The sequence below is a fragment of the Salarias fasciatus genome, chromosome 4 (assembly GCF_902148845.1).
Source record: "Salarias fasciatus chromosome 4, fSalaFa1.1, whole genome shotgun sequence".
Classification (NCBI taxonomy): domain Eukaryota; kingdom Metazoa; phylum Chordata; class Actinopteri; order Blenniiformes; family Blenniidae; genus Salarias; species Salarias fasciatus.
Genome location: NC_043748.1, coordinates 19,858,917 through 19,869,874, shown reverse-complemented (window position 1 = coordinate 19,869,874; position 10,958 = coordinate 19,858,917). Strand labels below are relative to the sequence as shown.

The 10,958-nt window shown below is 59.5% G+C and overlaps 1 protein-coding gene across 1 annotated transcript in view; it reads right to left on the bottom strand.

Moving 5' to 3' along the window:
• Positions 1 to 733: 733 nt before the first annotated feature.
• LOC115386902 (uncharacterized) overlaps positions 734 to 10,958 on the bottom strand; it is a 26,940-nt gene continuing 16,715 nt past the window's right edge. Inside the window, exons 5-9 of the mRNA XM_030089358.1 lie at positions 10,174 to 10,266; positions 3,156 to 3,294; positions 1,433 to 3,076; positions 1,004 to 1,310; positions 734 to 914 (exon numbers count right to left, since the gene is read on the bottom strand). Coding sequence (XP_029945218.1) covers positions 818 to 914; positions 1,004 to 1,310; positions 1,433 to 3,076; positions 3,156 to 3,294; positions 10,174 to 10,266 — 2,280 coding nt within the window. The 3' untranslated portion in view covers positions 734 to 817. The remainder of the gene's footprint in view (positions 915 to 1,003; positions 1,311 to 1,432; positions 3,077 to 3,155; positions 3,295 to 10,173; positions 10,267 to 10,958) is intronic.

Genomic DNA, 10,958 nt, shown 5'->3' with positions numbered 1-10,958 from the left:
TTTCCTGAGACAAACATTCACACATTCACAGAGAGGAACATGCTGCAGGAAATACTCAGATACATACTTAGATTACTCTCACTTAAATACTCATCTGGCTAGCATGAAAAAATAACTTTGTATATAAGTGTGCATCTCTTCCCTTCATAAGAATATCGGAGAGCTCTGATTGGCTGATTTACTTCCGAGCAGGAAGACGGACACACAGGTAGAAAATAACTTTTCTTTAAATATTTCCAAGTCTGAAAAGAGTTGGTTTCAGAGTTATAAACAAAGTTTAAAGGAGAACAGAAGCAGTTCAGATCCTGACGATTCAGATCTGAAAATGGGACATCGACAGTTTGTGCTTTTCCTCTGTAGGAACGTTTGATTGGTCGGCATGTTGGCGCCGTGACGACTGAGAGTGAAGAACGCTGAAGCCTGCAGCCTGGAGACGAATCTGCGGGTGAAAAGCTGCAGGAACACGAACTTCGGCTCGATACGTCCCTCCATCAGCCCGAGGGGTTGGAGTTCTGTACGTCACAGTGAGAGCCAGGCTCTGATGTAGCGTAGGCCACTCCGTCAGAATGAGGGTCCAACGTCACGACGTGAGCACGAAGGTCCCATGATGTGTAAGTTACACCGTCAGAACGAGTGAGTCTGAGGCTCTGCTACTCCGTATATGTTCATTGTGTTCCACATCGGGTACGAGAGCCTCGCCTCTCCACTGTCTTTGTTTTCATTGACCCCGTTTGTGCCGAACAAACGTGAAAAAGGATTCAGAGACTGTCGGACTCTTTCTCGTTCACTTCCTGAGCATGAATAGCGTTGTGTGGCTTCAGTCCAACATGGCGTCCAGCTGGTCGGCCAGGTCGTCGAACATGTTGCCGATGTCGTCCAGGATGGTTCCGGCGGACTTCACTGAGCTCGCTCTGCTGAGAGACAAAACGGGACACACATCGACGATATGAGCAACGAGCTGACAGGAAATGAACCCGACCGTGACCTTCGACCTCTGCCTCACCCCTCAGAGGGATCCTGCTGGTTCAGTTTGGTCTCCACGGCCTTCAGGGCTGCTGCCAGAGAAGTGCTGGTCTGATCCAGTCTCTGCTGAACCACCTCGGTGTCACAAGACGACTCCGGAGGAGGAGGAGTTGGAGGGGGGACCCATCGTGGACGCCTGAGTCCGGTGCGCTGAGAGGGAGGGGCTGCGAGCGGCCGGGGGGGGCGGGGTCGCTGGGGGTGAGGCGAGGGGCAATGGGCGGGCGGAGACTGAGAGCCGAAGGCCACGCTCTGAACCACGCTGACGGTCACGGTGGGAGAGGACAGCCCTGTGAAGAGACACGAAACGGACAAGTGAGACCGGGCTGGTCCAGAGTCAAACCACCAGCCCAGAGTCCAAACCGACAAGTCCAAAGGCGAGCGGACACGAGAAACGGTCTGAGCTGCTCACCCTGCGCAGCCAGCAGACTGTGGCGGACTGGCTTTGGGGCGACAGCCGGAGGCTTTGGGGAGAGAGGAGGTCTGACGGGCGACCCTGTAGCCGGACTGGCCGGCCTCTCCAGAGCCGCCTCGCTGACCCTCAGACCGGCCGCGTCGTGGTTCAGAGACGACGGCCGGCTGGTCCGGGGAGACTGGGACTCTGCTCCCTCCCTGCAGGGGGAGCCCTCCTTGTCTTTGGGCTTGTGTCTGCGCTTCACCGTGTCCGACTCCTTCAGATTGAACTCGGGCACGCCTGAGTTCTTGGCTTTGTCCGGAGGCTCCAGCACGGCCTCGGCCCTCGGCGGACCCGGGGCCTTGGGCCTCTGCTTGATGGTCAGGTTGCCCTCCTCGGCGAAGGGGATGCACTCGCTGGAGCTGTTCTGAGGGGACGAGGACCCGTCCAGTCCACCGCCTTTAGATTCCTCCTCCTCCGAGTCAGACTTCACCCCTCGGTCCAGCTCGGTGCTGCTGCCGCTCCGACCGTTGACGTATTCGCTCTGAACCTTCTTTCTTGCGACCGCAGCCTCGTGAGACTCCGTGGAAGTGAGAGGCAGCGGCGGCGACTCCGGTTGAGCGGCTTTGGGTTTCGACCCCGGTTGGTTCTTCCCCTCGGCGCCGCCCTCCAGAGAGGCTGCGATGCTCCTCACGCTGCCCGGGCTGTCGGTGACCACGCCGCCGGAGGACGTGGAGCTGCTGTCGCTCAGCTCTCCGCTGGTGGTGCTGCTCACCGAGCTCAGTCTTTTGGGGGGTGGCGGCGGCGGACCCTTTTTCCTGGCACGCACTGCAAACGACTGGCTGCGCCCCACGTTCTTCTCCGGGCTGGACTGTAGCCGGGCCAGCTGGCCACAGCCCGGTTTGCGGGTCAGGGTGGCGTAGGACGGGACGTTCCCCGAGGAAACGCTGGGCTCTTCGTCGTCCTCATCCGGCTCCCCGTCCGACAGGGCGTAACGGGTCTGCGAGCGTTTTGTGGGCGGGGCCAGGGTTGTGGAGTGGTTCTCGTGGCGGGGGGATGAGTTGGGGTCGGCGGAGCCGCAGTGAGAGTGCAGGTAGCTGAAACCTTTCAGCACCGGCGAGCCGTGAGGAGGCGTCCCGGGATGTCCGGGCAGTTTGGGCTTGGCGGGGATTGCTGGGTACTTGAACACCGTCGCTGTACCCAGAGGCACCTGTTTGGCCCTGCTCTGGTCCCAGCCTTCAGGGAGGTTCCTCTCCCTGGCCGGGCTGCCCTCCAGGCTCTCCTGGGACCAGCTGTGAGGGGTGATGGAGGCCGTGGGCGGTTCTTGCGAGCGTCCAGACCCTCTGGACCGGGCGTCGATGCTCTCTTGGCTTTGGGACATCCTGACCACGTTCTTGATGGCCAAGCCGTCCTCGCAGCCGCCGTCGTGGCCGGACATGGCCGTCTGCAGCTCGGCGCTCAGATCGCTGTCTTGGAAAGTCAGCATCTTGGGGGTGAGTGGCGAGGAGCACTCGCCGCTGGCGTCTGACTGCTCGATGGCGACCAGGTGGAGGGCGGCGGGAGCTCTGCGGCGCAGGGTCCCCTGGCCTGATTCGGCCTGAAGGATGGCTCTCTGGATGTCACTCAGCTTCTTCACCGCCAACATCAGCTTCTTCTGATGTCCTGAAGGGAAAAAAACACATCGTCACTCTAAATCTGAACACCAACTCATGAACGGTCTGAAGATCGAGGGCCTCCTCACCCAGCTTGGTGATTCCGATCTCCTGCAGGTCCTCCCAGGTCAGGTCTTTGACGATGCTGATGGAGTCGTAGCCGTTCTCAGACAGTTTCTTGTGGTACTGAGGGAGGCCGATGGCACACAGCCACTCACTGAAGTCCGACTGAGAGGTAAACCAGACGGCAGTCAGAGTCAGGGTCTCATTCTTTTCTGCTTTGTTTCATTTTTTCCCCCCAATACTTTTATTGATTTTCAAGTTTTATAGTGAAAGATAAACAAAAGATAGCATAAGAACAAAGCTCAAAACACAGACACACCCATTCGCACCTGGTAGACCTGCACCAATGACTCATATATGCACATACATGTACACACACACACACACACACACACACACACACACACACACACACACACACACAAAACCAAGTGGCATGCACTGAACACTGATAATGGCAAGAAGGAAAATAGTAGTAGTTTGAATGTCATGTCCAGTTCTACTTCGTAAGTGCTTAGCCCGCCTACGGGCTTCGCTAGTGGCACACCTCCAATCTCTGTCCAATCCACTGAGACTATACAAAGCTCGACGCACCAATCCCCCGCACGCGATGGCGCAGCGCCACGCCCCACACCGAGGGTACATAACCTCGGATGGCGCTAAGCAAACCCTTTCTTCTTTCTCAGCATCTCCATGAGACTTAGAAGCCTCTTCTACGGATCAAGATTCGACTTGAATGGATTCTGCAGCCAGGGACCAGTCGCCATCGGGCGTCGGGCCGTTCTCCTGCCGCTCCTGCGGCATTCCGCTCATCGTACAGGACTGTCACGAGCTCTGCTTCCTCTGCCTTGGCTGGCAGCATCACCGCCAGCGGACCTCCTGCCCGGCCTGCCTCGCGCTGCCGCTCGAAGAGAGCCAGCGGCGAGCAGCCTTCATGGGCACAAACTCCCCGGCTCCTGCCGGTGAGGACGACGCCGAGGAGACCACCGCCGCCGCCTACGACTGGGCCGAGATCCGCGGCAGCGTCAGCAGCAGCAGCAGCAGCAGCGTGTCTGTGTCACGGAGTTCGACTCGGTTCGACTCCGCCTCCACCGCATCCCGTCTCCCCCGTGAGCCTGTGGAGCACCTCGCGGGGCTCTTCACTTCAGCCGCCGAGCGCACCGGCCTCGCGCTGCCGCCGCAGCCTCCGGAGCCGGTGCAGCGTGATTTTGCACTCGGGCTGGCAACCCAGTCACGGGCTCGGTCCCGGACTGCGGTCCTATGTCCCGCCGTGCCGTCGTTTCAAGCTCACGTGCAGCGGGACTGGGGTACGCCACTTGCCGCCAAGGGTACGGTGAAGGGCTACCGAGAGTATTCTTGTGTGGAGGGCTGGCCGCCGGTCTCCGGAGTGCCTGCCATTGAGGACTCCGTTCGGCTGTGCCTCCTCCCCCGATCCTCCGCCTGGCCCGGCGGAAAGCCCGTGCTGCCGTCTGAAAGGGACAGGCGCATGGCGAGCTTCCTGGATCGTGGCTACGCTAGCGGCAACCTGACGTTCGCCCAAGCCAATAACATGACCTTCCTCCTGGGCTCTGTGGACAAGATCTGCCACGAGAAGTCCCAGCTTTCCCCCGAAGACATCGTGGAAGTCCAAAATACGGCCGAAGTCCTGATGCGCATGTGCAGAGCCATCGCCGTCAGTGGAGGCCGCGTCATGGCCAACGCACAGCTCGCCATGAGGCACCTGTGGCTTGGTCTGTCTTCTTTATCTGAGCGGGACCAGCGGGGCGTCCTGGGACTCCCCTTGTTCACCTCTTCTCTTTTTGGGCCCGATATACAGGTGATCATCGAGCGCCTGGAGGCAGCAGCACGAGGCTCGCAGCAGCTCGCCCCGCACCTCCAGCCCCGCCGTGAGCCGCCGCCGCTCCGCGGACCAGCGGCGTCCCGCTCCTTGGAGCACCTCGGCACCTGGGCAGACCGGACCGTCTTCCCGCCGATCCTCCCGGGGCGCCGATCAGCCCAGACGGTCCCGCGCTCCCGAGACACGGAGCGCCCCGTCCGCTCGACCCGCACCTGCCAGCAAACATGCAAATAAAGGCCGTCAGGCCCGTTACATCTTCCAAAGAGCAGCAGTCCCTCCTCTCCCCGTGTTAGCATGATCGAAAAGTGCAAAACCCGGCTGGGCCCTTCTCCCTCCCTCCTCCCGCTCCGCGATAAGGCGGCTGAGGATGGTGAGCGGAATGCGCACGGAACCGCCTCTTCACCGGCGCTTTCTTCGCGCTCTGGCCGCAATGCGGCTGCGGACGCGGGGCATAGCAGCGCGCTGGAGCCGCTAGCTTTCCCGCTGTGTGCGTCACGCAAGCGGTGCGCTGCTGATGTCTTTTCAGCGCCCCGCAAACGCTTCAGGCTGCACTCTCCACCGGCTTCGGCTCGAGTGAGCATTTCGAAACGTCAGAGCGACGGCTCCGGCCCGGCCCGGATCCCCGCCGTGGGGTATCCCGGCCCCGGCCGCACCCATAGCGCTCTCAGCAGCGTCTGTCCGCCGACCTCCGCTCGTGTTAGCATGACGAGGCGTCAGAGCAGCGGTGCCGTTACGCCCCGGGCTGCCGACGTGCAGCGCCCCAGCCCCGGCGCCACTCATGCCGCTCCCAGCGGAGTTTCTCCGCCGAGCGGCGGACTCACGCCGGCCCGGGTGTCCGCCGTAAAGCGCCCCGATCCCGGCCTTATTGGTGTTGCTCCCGGCAGCGCTCCCTCGGCTTCCCCGTGTGTTGTCACAGCGGAGCCTCGGAGCAGCGGAGCTCTGCCGTCCCGGGCTCCCGCTATTGAGCGTCCCGGCTCCGGCTTCAGCATCACGGCCAGCGATCCGGAAGGCTCCGACATCAGCACCGAGGACAGCGACCCGGAAAACTCCGGGATCGCGCTGCCTCTGCTCGGGTTGTCCCCAGCAAAGCGCCGGTCCGCGGCCGCCTGGCGGCCGCCCGCTCTCATTCAGGGGACGCCTGCTCCACAGCCCTTTCGCCGGGGGCCCCCGTCTCCCGAGGCCGGGAGGACGGGTGGGCCGTCCCCGCTGGCCGTGGTACAGCCACTCACGCTCCGGTTTCACACGTGGCGTGTTATGTTGGGACCGCTTTCTCCCTGGCTGTCCAGGACGCTGAGAAACGGTTATGCCCTGCAGTTCGCCTGTCGTCCGCCTCTCTTCAACGGCATCCTTCGTACGCGGCTCGCATGCCCTGCGGGGACGGCCGCTCTCGAGGCAGAAGTAGCCTCACTCCTCCGCCGGGGTGCAGTCACGGAGCTGACCGCGACAGAGGCGCACTCGGGTTTTTATTCCCCCTACTTCTTGGTCCCCAAGAAAAGCGGGGGTGTAAGACCCATTCTGGACCTGAGGGTCCTCAACACTCACATAGCCACCAGGAGGTTCCGCATGCTGACGGTCAAACACCTCCTGGAGAGCATTCGACCTGGGGACTGGATGACTTCGATCGACCTGACGGACGCCTACTTCCACATCCCCATTCTCAGAAGGCACAGAGCCTTCCTCCGCTTTGCCGTGGGGACCAGGTATTTTCAATACAACCGGCTCCCCTTCGGCTACTCTCTCGCCCCTCGCACCTTTACCAAGTGTGTCGAAGCAGCGTTGGAGCCCCTCCGTCGTCATGGTCTGAGGATCCTCACTTACATCGACGACTGGCTCATACTGGCGTCCTCTCATCAGGAGGCTGTGCTGCACACGACCCAGGTCCTGCACCACATCGAGCTCCTGGGGTTCACGGTGAACCGACACAAGAGCGCATTCACCCCAGCTCAGAGCATGGCTTATCTGGGGTTGGAGCTGGACTCGCTCTCTATGACTGCCCGCCTCTCCGAGGAGAGACGGACCTCCCTTCTCTCGACCCTGAGGTCTGCAGTGACCACACCCCTGGTCGGGGTTCGTTTGATCAGGACCGTCCTGGGTTTAATGGCCGCGGCCCACCCAGTGGTCCGGCTGGGCCTTCTACACATGCGCAGGCTGCAACGGTGGTTTGCACGCCTCCGCTGCGTGGGAAAGTGGGACGGATGCAAACGGTTCCCGATCCCGCCCCAAGCACGCCAGGATCTCCTTTATTGGATGGATCCTGCTCTCCTAATGCAAGGAGTTCCCCTGGGCTGCGTGTCGCATCACGTCGAAGTGTTCACCGATGCGTCTCTCGCGGGATGGGGAGGCACCCTAGACCACCACGCGGTGGGCGGTGCTTGGGATTTGACTCCCACTCACATCAATGTGCTGGAAATGACGGCGGTGCAGAGGGTCCTGCTCCATTTCCAAGCCAGGCTGAAGGACAGCCATGTGCTCATCAGGACGGACAACACTACGGTGGTCGCGTACCTGAACAGGCAGGGGGGGACCCGGTCTCCCCCTCTTCATCGCATAGCGGCGGAGATCCTCCGGTGGGCGGACCGGCACCTCGCGTCTCTCAGGGCGCGTCACGTGCCCGGAGTCCTCAACGTCGGTGCAGACAGAATGTCCCGGGGAGGCCCACTCCACGACGAGTGGGGCCTGTCCCCGTGGGTCGCAGCCTGACTCTGGCGCAGGTTCGGATGCCCAGTGGCAGACCTTTTCGCCAGTGCAGAGAACGCACAGTGCCCACTCTGGTTCTCGCTCAGGTTGTCAGACGCCCCCCCTCTAGGGGTAGATGCCTTCGCACACAGGAGCTGGCCGTCGGGCATCCTGTACGCGTTCCCTCCAGTCCACCTCTTGACCCCGCTGCTGCGCAGGGTGAGGTTGCACAATCTTCACGTGATCGTGGTGGCTCCGGACACCCCGAGTGCGCGGTGGTTCCCGGACCTGGTTCAGTTGGCAGTCGGGGACCCGTGGCCGATTCCCGACGGGCCCGACGCACTGCAGCAGGCAGGAGGCGCCCTTCGGTCCCGCCCCTTCCTGGGCGGGAGGCTCCTGGCTTGGAGGCTGAGCGGGTGAGGCTGGTGGAACTAGACCTCCCCCCAGCGGTGGTGTCCACCATCCAGAGTGCCAGGGCCCCCTCTACTGTCAAGGCCTACAGGTCTCGGTGGAAGCTCTTCACATCATGGTGCTCGGAGAGGGGCTTGGACCCGGTCTCCTGCACCGTTGGTGGAGTTTTGGAGTTCCTCCAGGCCCTGCTGGACAGCGGTCGCGCTGCATCCACCCTGGCGGTGTTTGCATCGGCCATCACAGCGGGCCACGGCGGTTTCGGCCGCTTTTCTGCACGCAGCCACCCGCTTGTGAAGCGGTTTCTGCGCGGGGCGTGTCGGTTGCGACCGCCCCCCAGGCATGTGGTCTCTCCATGGGACCTCCATGTGGTGTTGGAGGGCCTTAAGGGACCTCCTTTCGAGCCTTTGGAGCAGGCGGAGGACCGCTTTCTCTCCTTTAAGGCCGCCATCTTGTTGGCGCTAGCATCCGCCAAGAGAGTTGGGGATCTCTGCGCATTGTCAGTCCACCCATCCTGCATGGTGTTCAGCCAGGATGGGGGACTCGTGCACCTCTGGCCTAACCCGGCCTTTCATCCCAAGGTGATCACTTCGGACTTCCGGTCGCGAGTGATCCGGGTCAGGACGTTTGACTCCATGCCTGGTTCGTCTGGGGACGACCCACGCCTGCGGTCACTGTGCCCGGTCAGGGCTCTGCGTCTTTATGTCCAGCGCACAGCTGGCTTTCGCACCACGGACCAGCTGTTTGTGAGGTTTGGAGCCCGGGGGCGTGGTTCCCCGCTGACCTCTCAGCGTCTCGCCCACTGGGTGGGGGGGCGCTATTGCAGCTGCCTACGAGGCACAGAATCTCTCGCCACCAGCAGTGATTCGTGCTCATTCCACACGACGTGTGGCTGCCTCTGCGGCCCTGTGCAGAGGGGTCACGGTGAGTGACATCTGCCAGGCTGCCTCCTGGGCCTCTGCGTCCACCTTCGTGCGTTCGTATCTGTTGGATATGTGCACTGACTCTGTGGCCATGTCGGTTTTCGGCGAGAACAGGAGTTCAGTCGTCTAACCGTTTCGGTCCTTCTGGCCTGGCTGCCGCGTCCCGGGTGGGCTCGCGGACCAGGGGTTCCCCACCTGCCGCTCGGCTCTGCCGCGGTCTGCGGATGTTGTTTACGGTGTTGCAGGGGCAGGAGTTCTGCCGCTTGCTGTTTTTGGGTTCGCTGCCGCTCCCCGTGCGTGGGACGCGGGCCAGGGGTCCCCCCCTTCACCGCCTGCCGCTGTGGTTTCCCGGCCGGCGTGTGTGTGTGTCGCTGTGGCGATGCTTTGTACGTCGTGGGCCGCGCTACATCGCTAGGTGCCCGCCTCGTCCTTCGGGAGTTCTACGGCCGTTCTGGACGTACGGTTTGTTTACTTCCGTCTTATGCACCAATCCCGTCAGCAGGCCAGCTGGGAGTACATTCATCGACCTACGGCCTTCGCCTTGGTGAGTACCACTAGCGAAGCCCGTAGGCGGGCTAAGCACTTACGAAGTAGAATTAGTAGTTACTGGATGTAACTCCAGTTCTACGAGTAAGTGCGTGCCCGCCTACCTGCTGGCCCAGCTGTCTGCTTCCCTTGTTTTTGCTACGTCAGAAGAAGGGTTTGCTTAGCGCCATCCGAGGTTATGTACCCTCGGTGTGGGGCGTGGCGCTGCGCCATCGCGTGCGGGGGATTGGTGCGTCGAGCTTTGTATAGTCTCAGTGGATTGGACAGAGATTGGAGGTGTGCCACTAGCGAAGCCCGTAGGCGGGCACGCACTTACTCGTAGAACTGGAGTTACATCCAGTAACTACTAATTCTGCTGTAACATCTCCTTTCATTAACTCACTCACATGCTCACTAACTCACTTTCATTTACTCACATATTCACTTTTATTGACCGACGCCTTGTGTCTGTTTTATTTTACAGAAGGAGCTGGACGTCGTGATGACAATGTGGAACACCGGGATCCAGCCAGGCACTAAAAGATACGATCCGTTCCATGGAAAACATTTCCTCTGTATCGTGTACCAGAACTTTACCAAGCATAGGACGACCTCCAGCCAGTGGACAGAGGGAACATTGTCTTGGAAGAGGACATCTGTCTTTGGAAAACTGACTTTGTCTGTGATCCAGATCTTCACCAGCTCTGCCTTGTGGTCATGAACAAACTGAATCTTGAGGCAGGTCATGATGCTGCTGAGGCAGCCAGACTGTACAGACAGCCGAAGTCTTAATGAGAACACAGCTGTCAGTCAGATTAACCCCCACCTACCAAAACTGTTGCCACAACAGCCAATATTAAAAACTTTAGCCTACTGCTTTGAGCACACTTCCATTTCCAGTGTTTTATACACACCTGTTTTCTGATTTTTTTTTTCTTTTTTTACAGTGTTAGTTTGTATGAAACATATGGATGCACTGAAACAAATAAATGTGTTCAATTTTAATGTGGGATGTTTGCATGTCCTGTAGGTCCAACTATGCTTCACAAATTTCCAGTTTCTTAAAGAAAAAATCCATTGTATATGCTTAACTTACACTGCTGTGCTCAGCTGTGGCGTTCTTTAATACTGAAGTAACACTCGAGATCCATGTGTGCTTGTTTATTTTGAAAGGTCAAACCATCATCAGGTCATGTTAAATAATTTATTTTTATAGGACGGTCTCAAAAAAATGCTTGAATGTTAATCATTTTTGTAGATATTTTGATTTTCACATCAAAGCAACCAAGATGCCAGACATGTAGCCTTATAAAGGATGATGTCAGCTGGTTTATCTGAATCTTACACCTGTGTGACGGAACAAATGGTTAACTTGAAACCTAAAACCAGGCATTTCAGTTTATGGTACAGCCAAATCTACACCACGGCCACATTTCAGTTAAGATCTATAAATTTGTGTG